Source organism: Tamandua tetradactyla, chromosome 1 (genome assembly GCF_023851605.1).
Source record: "Tamandua tetradactyla isolate mTamTet1 chromosome 1, mTamTet1.pri, whole genome shotgun sequence".
In the NCBI taxonomy this organism is placed as follows: Eukaryota; Metazoa; Chordata; class Mammalia; order Pilosa; family Myrmecophagidae; genus Tamandua; species Tamandua tetradactyla.
The window spans coordinates 125,536,724-125,562,074 of NC_135327.1; the positions used below are offsets into that span (position 1 = coordinate 125,536,724).

Consider the following 25,351-nt stretch of genomic DNA (forward strand, 5'->3'; position numbering starts at 1 on the left):
CTCTGTATATTGCAATGATAATACCTAGCTAAATCTATATTCATTGATACTACCTATCCAACTATCCATTTTTTCATCTGTGTGTATACATACTTTAGAGAAACTTATTTTTAATCAAATGGCAAAGCATGGCAGTTTTGCTTTCCGATCCAGTTACCTGAGTCAGAAACGCAGAAAGCAACTGAAAACCTTGCCTTTCCCTTACACTTTACATCTAGTCATCAAGTTTTCACATCCTAAGTATTCCTCCATTCTAATCTTCAACTACTTTTCTCAATCTTCTTTCCTTCCCTTTTTGTCTGCCTGCTTCGTAAACCCTAGCCTTCATCCCCACCCTAAAAGAGCAGATGTTTTATTCCTTAGTGGCACCGTGGTCCATAGCATGGCTGATGAGTCCTCTAACCCTAGCTATGTTAACTTAGACAGATGGCTTTGATAAGTCAGACCGAGTAAAGATCTCTCTTTAACCATCCGTTGAAGACGAATTGATTACTTTCACCTCTGAGGTACTAGTACACTACCTGCATGGCTGTGTTTTGACGTATCCCACGATCTCTGCCCCATTATGGATGGCATGGGTGGATCTCATTCATCTTTGCATTCCCACGATCTAGGGCAGTACCTGGTACAACATAAGTGCCCAATAAATATCTTTACAATGAATGAATGAATGAATTGTAAAAAGACTGAGGCATGCGCTCAAGGAACTTGATTTAGAAGTGATATTTTCATATACAATTTAAAAATAAAAAATAAAAACTGCAATTTCACCAGAATATCTAAATCCAGAAACTTCAAAGGAATTCCAGCAGTCTCCACAGAAGCTGCTGGTTGAGCAGAACAGTCTGCTCAAGTGCTAAAATTTAGAGAGAGAAGGGGCCTTAGAGAATGCCTAACATAACACTTTGATTTTACATGTATGGAAACTGCATTATATATCTTAATATCACAGTTTCAGTCCCAGAGCAGGAAACTGTGTCTCCTGAATCCTGCCTGGGCCAGTGGCTCCCTCATTATACCATGCTGCCTCCCTAGTTAGAATGTGCCTTTATTTGGTCAGTTTGGCCAGATTAAAAAAGCAAAAACAGAAATGGCAAATTTGTTTTTCCTCAAGGTGACAAAATGCTAGCAAGGGCAAAGATAAAACTGAAACCAAGTCTTCAAAATTAGAGGTTTGGCGAGAAACACAATGAAACAATCCTAAAAAACTGAAGCCTATCACCATTGCTAGTACACTGAAAATAAGACAGTTGTTGATACCTAAAAATGTTTGAAAATTGAAAACAGACTCTAAAGGATAATCAAAACCCTAGAGGGAGAATTTTTAAAATTACAGATTAAGTAGATAATCAGAAATATTCAAAAAAAAAATGTAAACAGGAAAGGCCTTTACTGGGGATTATTTAAGAAAAAAAAGTAAAGTAAAGCAAAATATTGCATTGAATAACAGAGAAATACCATTACTTACAGTATGGAAAAAATAAAATGAGAGAGAAGTCTAACTTGGTAAGTCATTTAAAACAGTTATCACCTTGCCCCAATAAATCCCAGAGTGATTTGAACAGTAAATAAAAAAGTATTCACAAAGTCCCCTTGGGGGAATGGTGAGAATGGGGGAAAATTCAACTTCCCCAAGTGGAGAATTCTTGATATTCTCACAATCAGTGGGAACAACCAAAGCAATATGCTGAGCCCCCAGTCTTGGGGTTTGTTCATATAAAACCTAACTCTGCAAAGGATAGGTGAAGCCTACTTAAAATTAGGCCTAAGAGTCACCCCCAAGAGAACTTCTTTTGTTGCTCAGATGTGGTCTCTCTCTCTCTCAGCCAACAGACAAGCAAATTCACTGCCTTCCCCCTCTCTGTGTGGGACATGACTCCCAGGGGTGTGGACCTTCCTGGCAACGTGGGACAGAAATCCTAGAATGAGCTGGGACTCAGCATCAAGGGATTGAGAAAATCTTCTTGACCAAAAGGGGGTAGAGAGAAATGAGACAAAATAAAGTATCAGTGGCTGAGAGCTTACAAACAGAGTTGAGAGGTTATCCAGAAGGTTATTCTAAAGCATTAAATAAATATCACCTTTTTAGTTAAGGTGTAATGGAGAGGCTGGAGGGAACTGCCTGAAAATGTAGAGCTGTGTTCCAGTAGCCATGTTTCTTGAAGATGATTGTATAATGATACAGCTTTTGCAATGTGACTGTGTGATTGTGAAAATCTTGTGTCTGATGTTCCTTTGATCTACCTTATGGACAGACGAGTAAAACATACAGATTAAAAATAAATAAATAATAGGAGGAACAAATGTTAAAATAAATTTAGTAGATTGAAATGCTAGTGAGCAATGAAAGGGAGGGGTAAGGGGTATGGTACGCATGAATTTTTTTCTTTTTTCTTCTTTATTTCTTTTTCTGAATTGATGCAAATTTTCTAAGAAATGATCATGATGAATATATAACCATGTGATGATATTGTGAGTTATTGATTATATAACAAGAATGGAATGATCATATGTTAAGAATGTTTGTGTTTGTATGTGAAATTCAGAGGGGTCAGCCTCTGTAGAACATCTACTAGTTCCATCCCCCTATCCAACATGAAGGGGGATGACAGCCCCTTCCAACATGAAGAAGTTAGAATGGGCACAGCCCAAACACCCCTAAAGAATGACAGAAAGATCAAAGATTATGGAGTTATACAGAGAAGGCTGGGTTTAACAAATAAGTATGCGTACTGAATCAGGCTGATTTTTCTCTGAGCCTCTAGTACCTTAGAGCAGCTAGAAATAAAAACCTAAAACTGTTTTAGGTTTTTCTAAAACATTCTCAGACAGTTATTTAAAGAGAAGGAGAAGTATAACAGAGAAGATAGGATTTAACAAATGAGTTTGACTGCTGAATCATTATATTGATATTTCTTTTGGTCTCCAGTGTCTTGGAGCAGTTAGAAGGAAAAATGAGAAATTGTGGAAATATAATCTGTACTAAACTTTAAAATCTGTTCCATAATTGCTTGTTAAAATGTACTAGGAAACATTACTTTTTGTATAAATGTTATATTTCATAATTTTAAAAAAATTAAAAAAAGCTAAAGAAAATGGTACATTTATCAAGCAACCCTTTTCAAGAAACCATACTCAGCATATTGTGAAGAGAAACCATGTTAAAATCTTTGTGTAAATTACTCTTCTATAAGAAGAATTTTGAACTCCATTTACAGTATATTAAATTGATATATTTAGTTTCAGCCATCAAAGGGCTTAGCTGAACTTTGACGGACCATGGTAAAGAATGCTGGAATGGAAGGTACTAAGACATATGCTGCTGGCTGATATTTGACAGTAAAATATTTGACAGCTATCTGATATTTTATATAATACATGCAAAACCTGTAGGCAAAAACCTTTCTATTGTAAATCTTCATTGTCCTTTTTTTTTTTTTTCTTTTGTGAAGCCTGCGGGCTTCTGGGAATATTCTGAAAGACTCGTCCTGTGACTGTGCAGACCGGACACGGCACACAGACTAACCTCTGGAGCTGCACAATGCAGAAGCACTGGGCTGCCGAGGCAGGGAAGGATCTTTCCATTCTTGTACCTCTGGAAGTTCTTTGAGGTTTTGTTGGATGGATGGATGGATGGATGGTGGAAGGAGGGAGGGAGGGAGGGATGAAGACTCAAATTGCCTAAGATAGATCCTTGTGGAAAGGGGGCTACCCTGGATGTCTAGAAAGGCTTTTTCTGAGCCAAGAGCAAAATGAGCTGGCCAACTAGTGTGGGCAAAATAACCAAGCACCTTCAAGTTTTTAGGTATAAAATGGGTATAAACAACAATAAGGAAAATTACGGATTCATTTCCCAGGGTTTGTAAACCTCTGAAAAGATTTCTAAATTAAACATGTTAGGATGAAATGTGAAAAATAAATTTTATAGTGGATCAAATAAAGTTTTTAAATATGTTGAGTCTCCTTAGGCTCTGAATATGTTCAGTTTTCAAAAGCAAACCTAGTAAAAGCTAATAATCGAAATCAAGCAATAACCATTTGCATTCTCAGACAGAAAGAATGAGAAATCCCTTGTCAAATTCTAGAGAAAAATGCAACTTACGCAGAGATCCCTCTCTTGGATTCTACTACTTCACATGGAAATAAAGGAAAATGTAAAATACTCTAGCAAAAGTTAAACTGCTCACATGGGTATGAGAAGGGCAGAAAGCTACTCCCGAAGTAATTACTAAATGTCCGTCACATGCTCTTCAAGTTTCGTTTTATTTTTAAAATGGAATTTAGCAGGCTGTTTCTTGGCCTTTTTAGTTGTTTGATTTTAATTCTTTCTCAATTATTGTTTTATTTCTTTTCTTTTTTCTAATGACACCTTTATCAATAAAAATCTGAGGACAATACATTTGAAAAACAAAATTGAAAAAGGTACAAATATCTAAGTTTATCAATTATAGAATATAATATCTAAAACCAAGAAAGCTACTAGAGTATTTTAAGTTATATAAATTCATACAGCTGAATACCCATAAATTAAAATATACCTCAGATTATTCAGTGTCCTCAGGAATTCACACATGCCACAATATGACAGAGATCCCCATTCCCCTCCTTCAATGAGAGCTCTGAACCAATATCCTAGTGTTTTTAATTGCTATTGCTTCACAAAGATCTTTTTAAAATCATTTTATGTGTCTCCTTATATATATGTACATCTCTATACACACAAAGGCAAATATGTGATATGTATGTCATAGGGAATTTTGTTCACAACGTTTTTTTTCTTCCTGCAAGAACTTATTTATATTTACAGTGTTAATCAGTGGGACACATGAGTCTATACAACCCCTTTCAATCATATTCACCTTCAATACGGTAATATTACTTATAGACCCAATAGTGAACCACTTTCACTTCTATCTATTCCTTTACAATTAAGTTCAACTCACTAGCTAACTGTTCACCTATCTCAAGCTTTCATGTATCTCGAGGCACTCTATATTCTAGCGTGAATCTTTCAGAAAGAGAAAACAAAGAAGATGGAAGGAAAGAAATCACTAAAAAATAAAAGAGAGAGAAATTTAAGTAACATTCTAAGAACTGCAAGACATGAGTCTTTAGGTGGAAGGCAATTTACCCAGCACTGATAGCAAAAGAACTTACCAAGGTACAACATCATGAAATTTCTGAATATCAGGAATAGAGGAACCTTATATTTTCCAAAAAGAGAGTATGGGCGATGATAGGCAGGGGACACACAAATGATTTAGAAGCAGAATGCAATCAGACTTCTCAGATCAATAGTTCAGGTCACACAGATAATGAGCAATACTAGAAGCTCTAAGTAAATGAAAGAATACATTGAAAATTCCGAGAAAAACAATACTTATTATATACTGAGACTTCATCAATCATGTGAGGGAGTAGAACAAAGACATTTTCAAAAAAATAAGAATTTGAAAACCTTATCCCTATAGTATCATTTCTTAGCAAACTAAAGGAGGAAGACAGGAAATCCAGGCTACAGGGCATCTGTAATCGGTCACAGTTGCAAAAGGAAGATCAATCAATCCAGAAGAGACCTGAATGAAGTAACTATGTACAGAGGAGTGAGAGAAACTGTAGGAACACTCAGAGGCTAGCAACAACAGGAATCCATGAATCTCATAAACCTAAAGGATCAAAAGTCCAGTGAGAACCGGCACCATGGAAGAGAGGCTCCCAGAAAACTTGTCAGCAATTTCCACAAATATGGCCTAAAGCAAGGAGGAATCTCCCTCTCGCCCTACTTGCTATTGATTGGAAACCAATAGTGAAGGATGCACAGCAGATATATTACTTAGAGGTCATCCATTCATGTAATAGGGTAGTGCATAAGAAGGTAGAATATGGATCTAAGAGGGAAACAGATTTTAATAAGCTTAGGGTCACAACAGAGGAGGAGCAAATGGAAGTTCGGGGACAACAGATGCTAAGGCAAGAAATCAGGAAAGTTTCAAGGTAAAAGTTCAAAGAGAGATGTCAAGAAAAAGGAATGGGATTTACAGATTTACTGATGTGTTTGTACATTTGGAAAATATTTTATCATAGGTAAATGACAAATCTGTTGCACCTATAAATAACTGGCAATAGGAAGAAAGAAAACAAAATTATGAAAAAAACACAGACAGCTGTTAAATCCAGGAAAAGCAAACAGTTATACAAGAAAGGGTACACTTTACCATGAATAACCAGCATTTATATGCTAATTTTTAAAAAGGTAATACACATTCTTTATTGGAAGAATGAGGCTAAGCGCTGGAGGGAGGGTTGATACAGAAAAGTTAAACCTCCTCTACCATAGCAACTACTTCATATATAATATCATAAATAGTTATATATCCACAATTCTAAAAAAGCCATCGGAAGTTGTGCAAGAATAGATTTACCCTTGGTGGGGGTGGAAACTGCAATATAAGCTATTATTTAGACATAAGGTAGTAGATACCAAAAGAAACAAGAAGGTGAAAGTAGTTGCTTTGCAGAAACAGAATTAGAGGGTGGGAAGGGTGAGATAGGACGTCACTGTTTCTGCTACTGGTACTATTGAGGTAGGTATTAGTTACTGATCATACCTTGGATAGACTTTAGTATCACAGTTTTCTGATTAGGACACTGAAGATCGATCGATACAGGTAGCTTAAAGGATTTGGTCAATCAAGGTCATGCACAGCTAATAAGTGGCAAAGATGGAACCCACCCTAGGCTTTCGAAGCATTTTCTACTACACTATTGCTTCTTCTTTACACAGCAAAACTCTGTGAGTCATATATTCAGAGAATTCATTTCTACATGATTAAATATTCACTTAAGACATAAAAGGCACTAGAGTACATGCAAACTTCAATGCTAAACTTTGAGCATGAACTTATATGAAAACACACACACACAAGAAAGTAAAAGGAGGATAACCTGAGCCAAACTTTCCCTCAAATTCTTTAGACATAGAAGATATATGTGTCTCTTAAACAAAATAGAGCAATTTCCATTTCTATTATATATCCCTTAGCACCCTTGGATGCTATGCCCCAACAGAAATGCAATATAGTTAGCTTGGCTGATTGACCTACTTAGAGCTGATAGGAATACTATTCTCAACTTTGTGCTGTTTCATGTTTCTTAAGGAATTTTACATGTAGCTATCTCGTGTTATTCTCACAACCAGTGATGCAGATGAGATACAGTGAGGGCTACAGTCATGAAACGTAGTTATTATGATTGGCTGTTTCAAAGGCCACATGAAAACCAGTTTGTGGATAGCCAATTACTTTTCCAACATTGATAAAAAATAGGAGCATTTTTATTTAAGATTTTTACTAGTGAAGATGGTATACGATGCCTCATTTCAGTATCCTCACCCAATTAATTTATTTCCAGCTAATAATAAAACATATCTATTGAAAACACACATATGTAGAGAAGGGCCAAGATGACAGCTTAGCGAGGTGTGGGATTTAGTTCATCTTCCAGAGCAGCTAGTAAATAGCCAGGAACAGTACAGAACAACTGCTGGGGCCACGTCAGTGACCGGACACACAGCGTACCCCAGTCTGGACCAGCTGCAAGAGCCCAAGCAGAACCGTGAGTTCCCCAAGCCATGGCACCAGCAGCCCTCTTCCACAGGCTGCTTCCCAGAGGGGAAAGGAAGGAGACTTTACCAGCAGCAGGAACTGAGTGCAACCAAACTCCAATTGTGGAATTAATTAAAAATACTAAAAATAGGCCCCCAACTCAGCTGAACCTTGATTAAAGCAGAGGTCGCTGATTTCTGCCTCAGCGCAGAGGGGGTAGGGCTGATGGAAAAAGAAAAACAGAGATTTTTCTGGATCTGTAAAGGTCTGGGCCCTGAAGGAAAAGAGGGAGCACAAAGGGCCTGGAGATACACAGAGTAACATACCAACTTAAGCTCTTGATTGGCAAACCCAAGGAATGGGGGCTTCTGCTCTGAAAAGGATTTTTCTCTTTCATTTTGGTGGCTGTGTTTCTATGGCTTGACTGCTCTTTGGATTCAGCTGCAAGGCTTCTCAGGTTCCACTGCCCCAGGCATAGGCAGAAATAAGCTTGTTTCAGTGTTTGTCTGGAGCCTGTGCCTTTCCCAGGAGAGGGAGTTCAGATGTCCTCTATCACCAGTTATTCAACATTATGTTGGAAGTTCTAGCCAGAGCAATTAGACAAGAAAAAGAAATACAAGGCATCAAAATTGGAAAGGAAGAAGTAAAACTCTAACTATTTGCTGATGATATGATACTATATGTCGAAAACCCCAAAAAATCCACAGCAAAACTACTAGAGCTAATAAGTGAGTACAGCAAAGTGGCAGGTTACAAGATTAACACTCAAAAATCTGTAGTTTTTCTATACACTAGTAATGAACAATCTGAGGGGGAAATCATGAAAAAAATTCCATTTACAATTGCAACCAAAAGAATAAAATATTTAGGAATAAATTTAACTAAAGAGACAAAAAATCTATACAGAGAAAACTATAAGAAATTGTTAAAAGAAATCACAGAAGACCTAAATAAACAGAAGGGCATACCGTGTACATGGATCGGAAGACTAAATATAGTGAAGATGTCAATTCTACCTAAATTGATTTACAGATTCCATACAATACCAATTAAAATCCCAAAAAATTACTTTCCAGAAATAGAAAAACCAACAATCAAATTTATCTGGAAGGGTAGGGTACCCCAAATAGCTAAAAGCAACCTGAGAAAGAATAATGAAGAAATGAGAAAGAAAAACACTACCTGACTTTAAGGCATATTACGAAGCTACAGTGCTCAAAATAGCATGGTACTGGCATAAAGATAGACACACTGATTGATGGAATCAAACAGAGTATTGAGATATAGACCCTCTCATCTATGGACAACTGATCTTTGATAAGGCAGTCAAGCCAACTCACCTGGGACAGAACAATCTCTTCAATAAATGGTGCCTAGAGAACTGGATATCCAAATGCAAAAGAATGAAAGAGGATCCATAGCTCACACCCTATATAGAAATTAACTCAAAATGGATCAAAGACCTAAACGTTACATCTAAGACCATAAAACTGTTAGAAGACAATGTAGGGAAATAGCTTATAAATCTTATAATAGGAGGCAGTTTCCTAGACCTTACACCCAAAGCACAAGCATTGAAGAAAGAAAGAAATGGAAACGCATCAAAATTAAATGCTTTTGTGCATCAAAGAACTTCGTCAAGAAAGTAAAAAGACAGCCTACACAATGGGAGACAATATTTGGAAATGATATATCAGATAAAGGTTTAGTATCCAGAATATATAAAGAGATTGTTTAACTCAACAACAAAAAGATAATCCAATCACAAAATGGACAAAAGGCTTGAACAGACACTTCTCAGAAGAGGAAATACAAATGGCCAAAAGGCACATGAAAAGATGCCCAACTACCCTGGCTATTAGGGAAATGCAAATCAAAACCACAGTGAGATATCATCTTCACCTACCAGAATGGCCATTACCAATAAAACAGAAAACGACAAGTGTTGGAGAGGATGTGGAGAAAGAGGCACACTTATCCACTGTTGATGGGAATGTCAAATGGTACAACCACTGTGGAAGGCAGTCTGGCAGTTCCTCAGGAAGCTAAATAGAGAATTGCTATATGACCCGGCAATACACATTGATAGGTATCTACTCAAAGGACATGAAGGCAAAGACACAAACAGATATTTGCACACCAATGTTTATAGCAGTATTATTTACAATTGCCAAGAGATGGAAACACCCCAAATGTCCATCAATAGACGAGTGGCTAAATAAGTTGTGGCATATACATATGATGAAATACTATGCAGCTGCAAGACAGAATAAAGTTATGAAGTATGTAACAACATGGATAGACCTTAAGGACATTATCCTGAGTGAGATTAGCCAGAAACAAAAGGACAAATACTGTAAGGTATCATTGATATGAACTAACATTAATGAATGAACTTGGATAATTTCAGTTAAGAACAGAGGTCATCAGGTGATAGAAATAGGGTAGATATTGGGTAATTGGAACTGAAGGGATACAGACTGTGCAATAGGACGGATTGTAAAAATTCAGAAATGGATAGTACAATACTACTTAACTGTAATACAATAATGTTAGAACACTGAATGAAGCTGAATGTGAGAATTATAGAGGGAGGAGGCCTGGGGGCACAAATGAAATCAGAAAGAAAGATATACAATAAAGACTGAGATGGTATAATCTAGGAATACCTAGAGTATATAATGATAGTGACTAAATGTACTGATTTAAAAATGTTTTGCATGAGGAAGAACAAAGGAATGCCAACAATGCAGGGTGTTGAAAATAGATGGTAATTAATATTTTAAAACTTTAACTTACGTGTGAGACTAAAGCAAAAAATGTTTATTTGGTACAAAATTTATATTTTGACTAGTGAATTTCCTGATATAACTTATGTGGAGAGCTTAATTGAACATCATAAGTACATGAAACCTTGAGTAGAGCATAAGATTTTGTAGGTTTGTCCAGAGTGATGCCTCAATAAATCCCAGAAGGATCTGAACAGTGAATAAAAAGTATTTGCAAAGTCCTCTTGGGGGAATGGTGAGAAAGGGGAAAAAGTCAACTTCCCCAAGTGGAGACTTCGTGATACTCTCACAAACAGTGAGGACAACCAAAGCAATAGGCTGAACCCTAAATTCTGGGGTTTATTCATATCAAACTTAACCCCTCAAAAGATAGGCTAAGCCTACTTAAAATTAGGCCTAAGAGTCACTCCTAAGAGCCCCTCTTAAGTTTCTCATATGTGACCTCTCTCTTTCAGCCAACACGGCAAGCAAACTCATTGCCCTCGCCCTCTCTATGTAGGACATGACTGGAGGGAACTGCCTGAAAATACAGAGGCGTGTTACAGCAGTCATGTTTCTTGAAGATGATTGTATAGTGATACAGCTTTCACAATGTGACTGTGTGATTGTGAAAACCTTGTGTCTGATGCTTCTTTTATCTACCTTATGGACAGACGAGTAAAACATACAGATTAAAAATAAATAAATAATAGGAGGAACAAATGTTAAAATAAATTTAGTAGATTAAAATGCTAGTGATCAGTGAAAGGGAGGGGTAAGGGGTATGGCATGTATGACTTTTTTTCTGTTTTCTTTTTCATTCTTTTTCTGAATTGATGCAAATGTTCTAAGAAATGATCATGATGAATATATAACTATGTGAAGAAAAAATTTTCATATTGTATGCTGATTGGTTTTATTAATAAAAATTGAGAAAAATAGGTTATAAAAAAAGAAAACACACATATACTCTCTCTCTTTCATGAACACACACATCAATAAACAACAATGGAATGTAAAAACCATACATATGCTAAACTTTATAAAGAAAAACAGAATTGCTTTGCATTTGCACTCCAAGGTCATCACTGAATTCAGCACTTGAGCAGCTACTCTATAATGCCCTAATAATCTAATACTAAGAGAACTGTACTTAAAGAAATAATTCACTATTAGGTAATATAATGCAAGTTTTCTGCAATGAATTTGAGTTTGTAACCAGCAGTCATTAAGGGACTCAAATGCATTAGCTCTTTTCTGACCACCAGTATTTTTCAAATAATTGCTCTGGTGCATTATGAGAAAGGTGATTTCAGGGAGAATGACCAATAATTTTCAATGATTTTTCTGGTATGGATAATAAATTATAGGATCATCCTAATTTTAAGGGACTTCAGTAATGGGAGTGGGCTTAGAAATTCTGGCTGTCACCAAGAGCTCATCTTTCAACCCCTGGGATGTCCTTTTCACTGTTCTTGGCTCTTTTATTATGCTCCACTGTATTCTCAGTGACCACGCCAACAAGTCACTTGGTTCACGTGCAATTTCAGCAGTTCTCAAGAGCTCTTAAAAAAGATGTTACCTTTGACAGTGACTAATTCACATCCTTCTTGGTCTTAGGACCCAATTAATGAGAAAATGTGCAAATAGTCCTGGCAGATGGATGACTTTAATACAGCTCATAAACCCAAACCCCTATTGTTACTTGCATTTTTTTTTAAATAGACTCATTCATTTTAGCAAAAGTAGTGGTTGAAAGTTGGGAAAATATATGCTAGGACAGATTTTGGCCCCATCAAAATATGTTCAATTCAGTGATTCAGGTCTTAGTTTATTTCATAGAAATCCTCTTTGGAAAAATAAACTATAAAGTAGAATCTGTTAAAATATGTTTGTCAAGGGAGAAAGGCAGTCCACAAGGCTATTGAGTGAGAGTGCAGAAGATATGACCCAAAGCATAACCTAAGTTATAGAAGAAGAATTTTACTTTATTTTTTTGTTTTTGAAGTTCCTTTAGTAGTAAAATAAAGACCAATTCCTCAGAAGTCATCTTAAGAGACTGTGTAATATGTTATAAAAGAAAGGGCTCTGGAGTGGGTTAGCCCTGAGTTTGATTTCTCTGCTCTTTACTAATCCTCTGGCCCATACTACTTATTCTGTTGAGTTTTTTTTCCTCTCTCTCTATCACATTATAATAGATCAGAAATCAAAATGCCAGGCTTAGAACACAGTATTAAGTACCTATTGTTCTTACAATTACTATAACTCAAGACTTAAACTATTGGCTTTCGTATGGAACAAATTTATCATCAGGATGGAAGCTATGAAATAAGGCACATTTATGATTTGCTCCCTTTAAATACTGTTAAATAAACCTTACGAAACCTAATTTTATTACATAAATGATCCTTGATTCAGGAGAGATCATTAAAGATGACACAACCCTGTATATTGCCAAAATATATATTGGTTAAGCTTATTTCATAAGAAGAAATGCTAAATGGCTTTATACTACTCAGTAAGGAGCAATTTCTTTTCTGATATATGCAAAATCAATTTTGGGCAGACATTTTTCTATATATCAAGACAGGTGTGGAAATTATTTTCTAATCATCCAGCTGCTACAGTGTTAAATAAATTAATTTTAATCTTAAATCAGAGATGAAATAGAGAAAAGGGTGATTAAATATGCAATCACATTACATTTGACAGGCTTATTTATAAATGATTTGCCCCACACTTTGACAAGCGTAGTTAATATGCTAATTAGCTTTTAAAAAGATGATAGAAAGCAGAGACTGATGTACAATTATTTTCTTAGCTGTGTTGAGGAACACTGTAGTAAATACCATAAGGCAATACTACTGTATATTTTAGCCCCCCAAAAGCACTGTGATTTTGATGAGATAATTATTTACTAGACACAGATTATTTAGTTACCCTATGTTAAAAATTAATCCCTTAAAATAATCCCAAGTGACCTTCTGCTTCAGCAAACAAATGAACCTCTAAACAAATTTATGGGCGTCTATGATGGGGTACAAAGCTTATTTAGACCAACAGCCTCAACAACTAGAGCTGAGCTCCCTGGTAAAGCAAGAGTGATACAGATAAGCTGCTTCTTACATTTATATTTTTCTTAATGTGGTTTTCTGTACTTTGTAAGCCTTTTTGGTTTAGAAGCTTAAAGATGATTTTCTGTGCCTTGACTATCAAAGAGGTATAAAAGCCAAGAATTAAGAAAAGTTATGTAAGAGGCAATGTTCTGTTGGATTCCTCTGCTTAAGTTCTCCTTTGAGGATAGAGGCAAAGACATAAAAACTATTTTTCTTGATGTATTTGCAAATCACACAGTGTATTTACACATTGCCATGGTGTTGGAGACCTAGAGCAGTTAAGTCATAACATGCCGAACTGATTTCCATCACTTACTGACAATGTTAATGCATCTGTGTCTTCATTAATATTTTTACTGCCTATGGCTATTTAAACAGAAAACTGAAAAATGTAACACAGTGTAGGGATCATTAGTTTTTAGTTACTACCCTACTGCCCCACGATGGTAAATGAACTGTAAAAATAGCCTGAAACCATAGCCACCTGCCTCCCTGCTATTATCCATAGGTTAATATTTGCATTTCTCTTTGGCACAGCTGAGCCATGACTCAATTACAGTCCCATTTCTAAGTCTCTGATTACCCAGCATCAATGTCAATGACTGTACAAAAACAGTGCCCTATGAACTTCTTTCTAAATGGAAAGATAGGTACATTTTACTTGACTTATAGGATAATAACAAAATGGCTCTTAGAAAAAGGCTTGTAAAGAAAACAGCATGAAATGAAATCAAATTCGGAATGACAGGCAAGATCAGGTATAACTCAGATTTTGAAATGAAGAGCCAATAAGTATGGGAAGCTGCTTTTCAAACATAACACAAGTGTTATTTCTTTTTGGCAATGAATAATCTTGACATATAGACAAAAGGGGGTTTGGGGTCCACTATGTCCTATCGGTTTTCTTTCTATCTACTTAAATAACTCCACTTGTGCTTCCATTATATCTCTGTTCAAAGAAAATTGCCAGAAAGTGTCCAATTTTTCTTCCTTAAGAGCAAACAAACCCATGTACACAGAAAAGGGGAACAGAGTCACAGACTGGATATCAAATATCTCACATCAGAAACAGACATATCAGTGATCAGAATCCATGTGGTTCTTTCCACTTTAAAGAGCACACTTAAAGGGTTGGAAAAAATCAGCCACTAGTGTGTAAAAAAAAAGCTGCTTTTCATTTGTGAGGGTAGAACCAACCAAACCACTAACAGTGAGACAAAACTGGGACCGAGCCACAAATGTTCCCAAAGTACGTTTTTTAACAGCAGAGTCCTTAACTGGACACAGTGAAAGACAATCTAGAATTTCCACACAAAAAAATACAGAATCTCTCAAGAATATTTAAATAATAATTATTTGCATAGCTAACTCTCAACCATAAGGCAGGAAGGAGGAAGAGAATGAGAAAGTTAGTGACTGACATCCCAATGCATTCACTGGTCTTTATTTTCAATCTGTTCCTCCATTAAAACTAATGATCTAAATTTCTCTTTTATCATGTCCCTGCCTGGCATTGGGGGAAAAAAAAAAAATCTAGCTTTGTAAACAATTGTCCAAAAGAAAGTCAGCAGGTTATGAGGAAAAGACAGATTTGCTTGGCTCTTCAATGACAAGTCAACTTTCTTAGTATAAGAACTTAATATAGATTAAAATTATTAGATTTATTATAAGGTACAACACAATTTCAACAAAGGTATCAGGCTGTTTAAGAACCCAGACTCCTGAGGAGCTCTACTGAAAGCTATGACTCTAGGTCCCATTAAAATAAATATGCCCATGTGCACACAAAACACTGAGTATATTTTCAGTGGCTTTATAGTTTCTGAAATTCCATCCCTATGGGGATTTCTAGAATCTAAATTAAGAAAAATATATACTGTGCCCTACGTGGCAAGAAATATGATTGTCTCTTCCCCACAAAATTACTGGAGGAAAAACATCAGGGAAGAAGTCAGTCCTCATCATAGCCTAATTTACTAAAAGCCAGCATTACTAAGGGTAGAGCAGTGAGGTAAGGGCACAGCAGTAAGATAAACACCGCATGCTGAAGTTTTACTGAAGTCATAAACATTATATGAACATGTAGCTGAAATCTGTACATGGGAAGATCATCTCTCATGGCTGTTAGAAAATAGGCATGTGCTGTGTCAATTATTTTACTCTGAACACAACTTTGAGTCTAGAAAAGGGATTTTCTTATTACTAAAACACATTTTTTAATAGTCATTGGAAAGCCTTCTCTGAATGTTAAAAAACAGACTATTTACTGATTCGATTATTTGATTCAGAGCACACTTCATTTGGAACTAAATGCAATCTACCATTAACTGCAATTATGCAATATATTTTGCCAGTCTTTGGGCCTTACAGGATAGATTTTAAAGCTTTGTTAAGGCATCAATGAAACTGAAACCATGTTGAAATTAAACATATTTTAATAAAATTTTTTAATTTCACTTCGAATCATTGGTATTAACAGTTTTTAGAGAAATACTGTGATCCAATTTAGTACTTAGCAGTTACAGCACTATTTTCAGACCACTCTATCTTATAGCTTTGCTGTGAATTTAATATGCTCCCTGCTACTTCCAACCCAGATAGCTATTTGGAGTTCCTGTTATAAAACAAAGCAACAAATTAAGATCCTTAGGGAGAAAACTCACTGCACTGATAGTCAGAAAAATGTCTCTAGCCCTGTCCATCAAGAATCATTACCTGACACCAACTGCAAGGGGGTCTCTGATGAGAGAACACTCCCAATCACATTGTGAAAAATCTGGCAGTATCGCCACACACAGGCAAATACTGCTACACCATTAATCTTCATTGAAACTGTTAGAATATTTGTCCAGGCTTGACCCATTCGAGGCACTACAAATAGATTAGCTAGAGTACAGTGCACAGTTCTCACCACATGTCAAGGCAGGTGGAATACTCTGTCGAACCCAGGAGGACATCTGGAGGTCTGTACCACAAGGTAACCACTTCATTGGAATATGTGTGGCTAGGAACGGATTTTGCTCTTGCAAGACCTGTGGGATATAGGAAACATAAAGAAGTTCAATGGGCATTAAGAGAACAAGGGAATTTAGATTTGAATGCTCACAATTTAAAAAGGTCAAATACGATATTGTAATACAGAAGCACGAATGCAATATCAAGGTTAATGGAAAAGCTGGGAAAAGCACATTGCAGTCTATTTATTTTGAACACACTTATATTTCCTAACAAAATATGGCATCACAAATCTAATATAGAACCAGAGGAGTGAACAAATATTTCATAAATGATTATATATTACAAGGAAGCTTGGAAATCTCCTAGACTTTCCAAAATATGTTTCATGGGACTCTAGTTCTGAATGTTATGAGAAAGAGTTCCAAAGTAAAATACAACTAAGAAAAACTGGATTTAAAGAGTTAAAGCAGGTTTCCACACTGGGTGAGTTCTCAGTGTTCTTAATTTTTGCAGTGTCCTAATGTTTGTTGTGAATTTCCAAGAAAAGAACAGAACCCTTTTCTTAATCCAAAGTTGTTCCAATGTTCTGTTAAGTATTCATTAGAAAAATGCTTATCTGGAAAGCTCATTTGAAAACCATCTAAAAAAGTAATTATAAAGAAATAAGTCAAATAAATCTGGCACATGTAGATGATGAAATAATATATGGCAAATTAAAATGATTTCTATTTTTACTGGGAAAAATAGTCACAGCAATATAAGTGAAAAAGTACATGTGATTTGCCAACATAACCATAAATACATATGCACAGAAAAAAGACTGGTAGAAAATATACTTAAATGTCTTCAAAGTTTCATTCCAAAATATGGGATTATATGTCTTTTTAATTTACTAAATTCTTCCAAGCCAAGGAATATATATTTCTTTTTTAAAAAAAAAATCACAAAATCTATAGATGTTATTTTTAAAAAGGAAAAAAAAAAACTTTGGGGCCACCTTTCTATCTGGATACAATATTGACACATGATACTCAAAGTACATATAAGATTTTTACAGTGAACCCAAGACTTCAGATTCCTTTTGCTTTTCTGATTATTTAAAAATTTTTGTAGCATTTAGCAACATGACTTTTTTCCAGTTTATTAAACACATGACATTCAATTTTCAGTGCTATATGTAAATTTTTAAATTAATAGGAGAGCAGAGACTAAGAATTTCTAATGAATTCAATTACTGTTACACTTACAATTCTTTTCTTCAATGCAGTTTTTATAATGCCGCAATGGACTATTATAAATTGGTTAACATTTATAAGTATCCCTTATTAAAACGTATAGATTATAAACACACAAATGTGTACACACACACACACTCATGCATCCGAATTTTCCTTCACATGAATGGTAAAACTAATTCTGATAACAGATTTCTACAATGGTCTCTACTCCTTTCCTCCACAAGGTTTTATTATTCCACCTCAATTCGAGCAAAATGAACAGTAGATAGGGTAATTAAGATAATGTAGTGTCTTCATAATTTCATAATCCCATCAAAGAGTCTGGTTCCTTGAATGACACCATGCTTCAGTATGGAAACCAGAGCTGAGTCTGAAATGGGTTCTGACTTGTTCAATATGCTGCTGTCAAGTCAAATGGGATGCAGAAAACATTCAGGCTGGCTTCCCTTAGTTTTCCTGAGGCCCTGTTGTCAAAAGGCTAGGCCAGAAGATAGGAGAACGGAAAAATCTCAGATTTTCTTTGACAGCTCAGATGACCAGGCTAATGATAAGAAAACTGGAACATTTCCAGCTTTAAAGGTAAAATATACACTCAAACAACCTAGAAATAGTATCAGTCAAAATAATTAAGATGTGATTTCGAGTCAGTTATGCACACCCTGAATATGAATTTGTTAAACTGGTTAAATATTTTTGGAAAACATCAACAGAAAAACCTACCTGTCTACATCATTCCCCTCCTTCCCACATACTTAGGTCAAGGGGCCACCCACACTCCATTCCAACGGGGCACACAGGCTCCCCAAATTACGGCTAACATGAGAAGTTTCAGTATCTATTCAGTATACTAAGACTGTTTCTTAAGATGCTTTCATGGTAAATGTCTGATATAGAATGAAAAATACTATGTTTTTAAGGTACATTCTTCTACATTGCTTGATAAAAACTCCTGCATCTTCTCAATTTAATACAGTCAGTCTTTTTTGCAAGACACATTTCTTGGGAAAAGTGTCCTGCAAATTGACAAACAAAAAATTTTTACCTTAAAAATGTTTCAGCCTGACTGTAAAAATAAATTCCAAAACTTTTCAGGGAGGGAGCAAATTACTAACATAATGACTAATAAACTAACAAGAAAGTATATGTTGGAGTATATGACCATAACTACACTTAAAAATATTTTAAGAATGATATTGCTCTGTATTTATACAGTTCATCCATCAAACATGCTTACTCATGCAAAATTTATTAAACAGCATCTTCCAGCAGGAGGAAAACTGTAGGTCAGGATTAATTAGCACAGCATGTGTGAAAGCTTTCTTTCTCTGTTTCTTGTCAGTTGCTATGGTTACACTACAGGAAGAGAGCTACATTACCTTTTAAAAAGGATGAAGTTCATGGGTTATTATCAAAACTTCTTATATCAATGTTTAGTTTGAATTCAAAGCCAAAAAACAAAACAAAACAGAGGAGTACAGGTTATTTGTATGCTGCTGTTTTCAATATGGGTGTACATGGGGGCACATGTACCTGTGGGTATCTACAATCGCTTGCACAATTCAGTATGTCCAACTTTAAGGTGTTATCATTTCCAACTAATAAAAGACCTCAGAGTACAGTAAAAAAAATCCTGCCATTTAAGCCCAGCTCCCAATGATTTAGAGTTGGTAGCCCTGATACCAGGGTAACAGAATCCTAGATTTCCAAGAGTTAAGTTGGATAGTTAAACCTCTTATTCAGTGAAGGAATCCCTTCATATCTCTATAAGATGGTCATCCAGCATCGGCTGTGACCCTGAGCCTGGTTCTACTCTCTGGCACAATGCAGACTAAATTAGGTGATAGTGTTTGCAACATTTGCCTCAGCAGACCAGTCATTCAGCACCAACAAATGGACACTCTTCAGGCCTTATCTGGATAGATCTTGAGGCCACATTGGACATGCTGACCACTCTCCTCCTTTTGATTTATTTCCTTGAATTCTCAGACATAAAAGAGCTAATAGGAGTGAACTGATCTTCTTCCAGGAAACTGCCCCTTAAATACTGATTTTGTCCAAGAATATATGTTCAAACCAGTGTTTTCTCAAATCTATTTACTCTGTAGGGAACTGTGACTACTGTTATGTTTTTTGTTTGATTGCTTGTTTTATTGCCTTTTACAAAGAGGATTTACTAGACTACAAATTTAAAGTTCTAAGGCCATTAAAATGTCCAAATTAAGGTATGCAGAAACAGATACCTTGGCTCTAAAGAAAGGCTGCTGGCATCCTGGGTTTCTCTGTCACATGGGAAGGCACATGGTGACATCTGCTGGCCCTTCTCTCCTAAATGTCTCTGGGCCTTTCTATAAATGTCAGGTTTTAACTGCCATCCCAGGTGATTTCTCCCAAGAGTTCATCTGTAGCTTATACTTGTCCCTGACCTTCAGACCTGGGTCCGTGAAATTTTCCACCAAACAAGGCACCTCCAACTCAACAGTCTCTAACCAGAAGTCCCCTACCCACATCAGCACCATTAATGCAGGGAATACTGCCTTAAGATTTCAAAGCATTCATATTCTACTAGAAAGATGTCTTAGGTTCCCAAAGTAGCCAAAGTTCTCTTAGCTGAATGCGGAAATAAGTTAAGGCAAAATTTTATTTTGCTCTCACTTTATTCAAATATCCCTGAATTTTTAAAGAAAATAAATTATGCCTAATCCCTTTAGATGCTGAAAGGCACCAATTTTTTTTATGTCTTAGACTTTTTAGTAACAGAAATGATAACATCTTTTTTAGCATATTGCCCTTTGCAGAAAACGTTATCTTCTCATTGTCTTTGGCTACTTTGTCAGAAGAAAAATATGAACAGTTTGAGGATTAACAATACAAGAAAATAACTATATCTCCTCAAAGTGACAAACTTTTCAGTAGAAAGAGAAAATTTTCATTTCATCTAAAATCTTTGTCTTGAGATTTGTTCTATCACAGCTCACCACTAACTATGGTAGCTGCCATAAAAAAGACATGAAAAATAGTTCAAAGCAACAGGAGAATTAAAAGTGTGCTTTTGATCTAACTAAAATAAAACAGTGGAGTTCATAAATTCTGGTGTGCCAAAGTCATCCATCTACATACTATATGAAACAAAAATTAAGATTCAAGTTCCAAGCATATTCATTATGAATAATGGTGACTTAGGACAAATATATTGTCTTCAAACTAAAATTCACCTGCAACATAAAAACAGTTCAGGGCTAAATTGTTACTGCAGATAACGGGGAAATGGGTGGTGTTGGGGGTGGGTTGTTTTTGTTCTGTTTAATAAACAGAATGCGTATTCTTCCTCTTACTTTATTTATTTATTTGTATGCTATATGGCAGGGGTACATTTCATTATTTTTCCATGTGAGACTCTTGTTATTGCAGCACTATTTGTTGAATTTTTGTTTGTTTGGGTTTTTGTTTTGCTTGCTTTGTTTTTTGGGAAGTGCATGGACCGGGAATCGAACCCGGGTCTCCCATATGGCAGGCAAGAACTCTCTACCACTGAACTACCCTTGCACCCCCCTCTTCCTCTTATTTTCAAATGAAGTTTAAAGGCTTTATTTCCTTCCCCATATGCCCTGAGACTGTCATTTTACACCCTACTAGTAGATTGATCAAATCAATCTTGCTTGTCACAGCCAGAAAGTCAGTGCATCTTTTAAGAAAAGGGCCATGATTCCCACGGAACATGGCAAAAAAGCATCCATGAGGGTACGGGGTAGCTGATGACGAAGCATCGTACTAGCTGCCAGGAATGTCTGTGACCATGGCGGGGACCCTGGGGAAGAGGAAACCGAGACCACATGGGCAAGGGGTGCACAGCATGCCACAGAGCTGCGAAAGAACTGGGCTCCCAGCCCAATGGACGTCCCTGGCGTCTGGGAGCCAGGTGTGCTGGTGCCGTTACTCACAGACCACAGGCAGGTACTGACTAGAACCAGCAGGTGCACCCAGGTTATAGCTCACGGTGAGCACGCTGGTTTGGGCAGGCATTCTGAGGCTGGACCAACTGTCATGAGATTAAAGCATGGATAAACATGCAGATGAATTATCAGAATAGATTAGAAAGTTGTTCCAATGAGTATATGGACTGGGGAAGGGGGTTGAGCAGTGGTTTCTCAGGGTGAGGCATCTTTCACAACCATGCAGAGAGGAGAGTGAGAGAGGACTTGCAAACTGAGAGTGGGGGCTGCCAGCTGGACCCAGTGGACTGGTTCCAGATATAAGCCAACCCCTACTGAGAACACCCAGCTTGCTGGTTGTCTCTAGGCTCTTCTGTCACATTTTAGTGATCACTTCTTTCCTTAGTATCAAGGAAAGTTTCTACAAATGCAATGTGTTTAATCTTTAAGAACTGTGACCTCCTCCTTCTGGTAAGCTGTCACCAATATGAACTGGCTCTCAGAAAAGCAGTGGCTGTTGATCATCTGCTGAGGAGCCCCAACTCTCACTATGTGAATGTGGGGTTCATATTTATGTAAGGACTTCAATATTGAGTTTGTTAGTGAGTTTGACTTTGCAGAAGGAGATGGGTGCCTTCATCTAGTAGGCCCTAAAGCTGGGCAGGAACAGCCTGGGCATGCCCCAAGCACCCATTCTCTATTCACGTACTTCCAGCAGTGCTTATGGCTGCCACAAAGTCCAGGAGAAAGGAATATATGGCATTGGAATGCACGTCGGACACATTCACCTTTAGCACTGGAAACATCCTCTGGTGAGCTTTCTCATGAGCTCCTTGAAGCACAGCCACAGCTCGCTCTCCTCCAGGTCACTGCACAGCTTGTGCTCCCTGGGGTCTTCTTGCTGCCCACCTGCAGCTCGCTCTCCACAGAGCTCAGGAAGTGGGCCACTTGGTACTGTAAGCACTTTCTAGAACTCTCAGCACCTGAGGAGTTCATCTTTCTGCCCACCCCCTCCCCACTGCCCCCTAAAGCCCCAACTCACCACCCAAGAGCCAACTCACTATCCAAAACCCCAACCCACTATCCAAGTGGCCTGGTGGCCACTTTCCCCAGAAAAAGAGCCATTCTGGCCAAGAACGGCAAAGGCCTTCAGGTCTGGGGCACTGACCTGGGAGAACAGTGAAGACAGAGATTTGGGGTGAATGGGGAGGGAGAGGGCTGGCAGAGTTAAGGTGGTTCCACTTGAACTCTCGCAAAGCACAACTAATCATAACCTTTTAGTACAGATATTCCGAAGAAGAAAGAAAATATTCAAATAACTAACTTTCCTTTATAGGAAGATTTTAATTTTCTATTTTATGTAAAAGTTAAAAACAATATACTTCTCTTGGAAATATTGCTTTAAATAGAGTTAATAGTTATGGTAGAATTCTTTGGCTGAACACCATGTGAGTAACATGCTTTTGTTGCCAGACAAGGAGACTTGTCACATAGACAAAAATAAATGTTTGACAATAGTTCTGATACTTAATAGGAAGGCTGTGGTTCCTTCGTTAAGCCACATACATTCTTTGGCTTCAGTTCTGTTATGTGTAAAATCAGGGATTAGATCAGAGGTCAGCAGACTATGGCCTGTGGGCCAGCCGCCTGTTTTTGTAAATAAAGTTTGCTGGTACACAACTGCACTCATTCCTTTTAAGCTTTTTCTATGGCTTCTTTCGTACCAGAGCAGAATGAGTGACTGACAGACACACATGACCTGTGAGACGAAATTACTATCTGATCCCCAGGGCCAGAATAAGGAAACTTTAAGATTCAAGTCCTAAAACTCAGTGATTCTAAGAAAATATTACCAAAGACCTTGCTCATTAAATGCATGAAGATCATGTATGCCCAAGTCCTTAAAAAGCACTTCAAGTAAGTAATTCCACCTCGATGAGCCCATCACATCACATCCGCATTAGCAGAGAAAGCAGAATCATTTTCAGTAGAGTACATGCAAATATGTCACCATTTTCACAGTTCAGTGGTTTACATTTCACTTTCTAGTTTCTGCTTCTCAGTTAATGAAACTCAGTTATTATTCCCATGCTAGATGACAACACTATATAGAAAATGAATTTCAAAACCTAATTAAATTGGCAGTTTCGATGAATTTCCATATACATGCTGACATTTCTGAGTTTTAAAAATTAAAGGCAAAACATACTAAATACACTATGAGAGTCTAATTTTTAAATCAACACATCGTTAAGTAAAATAAAATGACCACCTGCACAGGGTGCCTGGAGAAGACGTCTTCCTCAGAAGGCTTTTCCCGAGGACAAAAATAATTGACCTGAAGGGGTTTTCTGAGAAAACTGAACACAATCCACAGGGTTCATGATAAGAAATACTTGGTGATATGACTAGTTTTTGTCCAGTAAAGAGAGCTTATCAGAATAGGCTAGCGTACCATACTAATCAATGTATATCTGCTCCCCATTTTGTAAGACCCCCCCCCCCCCGTTAAGTAAAATGGAAACTTAATGTCAACCAATCAGAACATTTCGTCTACTTGATTCTGTTATCCTTATATGAGCTTCTCCTTTCCATCCCTCGGTGCAGTTCCTTTAATAATGGAATGCTGCCCAATTCATAAATCGCACAATAGAGCTGTGCTGAAAAGTTTTTCTTTTAGCACATAATATACAGAATTATAACTCCACTTTTAAGCCATTTGCTGTATATATGTATTAATAGATACCCCAAAACATTATATTAGTATGTACCTTTATGTGTGTTAAAGAGACAATACTTATATAAATAACCACAACCATAATTAGGTCAGGTAAGTAAGAATAATTATGATTTTATGTCAGAGATCTGCTTTGCACTTGACAGGAAAGAAACCAATTTATAAAGATGAAATCATTAAACATATATAATACTTGAGATGACAACATATGCCTTCTTTAGTGTATTACTTTCTTCAGATTTTAAGAGAAATAAATTAGAAGATGAGTGTACCTCTCGGAGGTATATAAATCACTCCCTCTTTCTTCCTACACCACCTAAAAATTAAAATTAAAAAAAAAAGACAATACCCTTGCCTCGTCTTATCACAGATAATACTAATGTGAATATGGTAGTGCTTATAATACAGAAGAAAAATTGATCAATATTTATTGAGCAGTCATAATCTGCTAGGTACTCTAAGAGTCTTAAATGTATGATATCATTTAATCATTATAAAAACTCAGAATACAGTATGATTATTAGTATTCCAAAATAAGACAAAGGAAATGAACGCTCACAGAAACTAAGATAACCCAGCAATAAGTGACCATGCTGATTTGGACACAGACAAGAGAAGGGAGCCTGTACCCAGTCTCTGTAACCGGGAACACATGTCTGGACTCTAGTTCCCAAAGCCCAGAACAGTGACAGATTAGCCTGGTGAGAGAGGGAGAGAGAAAGAGATGGGAGAGAGGGAAGAAGACAGAGGAGACAGGAAGGGAGGTGAGAAGGAATGACAAGCTGGTTTTACCAGAAGGAGGCTCTAAAAATATGAGCAAACTAGAAAGGATGATTGACGATGTCTAGAGAGCTTTCACAGAACAATCAAACAAAAAGCTGCCAGGGAAAACAGAACTTTAATAAGGAAGTACTCCAGAGAAGTACTCAAGAACCTTCACCTTGGGTCTGATGGCTGAAATAACACTTTTCATTTGTTTGCTTTAAAGTGGAAAATGGGGG

At 36.8% G+C, this 25,351-nt stretch overlaps 1 protein-coding gene and 1 pseudogene across 5 annotated transcripts in view; both read right to left on the minus strand.

The window, feature by feature from the left end:
- Positions 1-25,351, minus strand: part of CDK14 (cyclin dependent kinase 14) — a 653,719-nt gene that overhangs the window by 219,648 nt on the left and 408,720 nt on the right. For all 5 annotated transcript variants that reach the window (XM_077119488.1, XM_077120922.1, XM_077121765.1 and 2 more), the window contains one exon: positions 16,400-16,520. In XM_077119488.1, coding sequence (XP_076975603.1) covers positions 16,400-16,520 — 121 coding nt within the window. The remainder of the gene's footprint in view (positions 1-16,399; positions 16,521-25,351) is intronic.
- Positions 20,943-22,623, minus strand: LOC143686444 (T-box transcription factor T pseudogene; annotated as a pseudogene).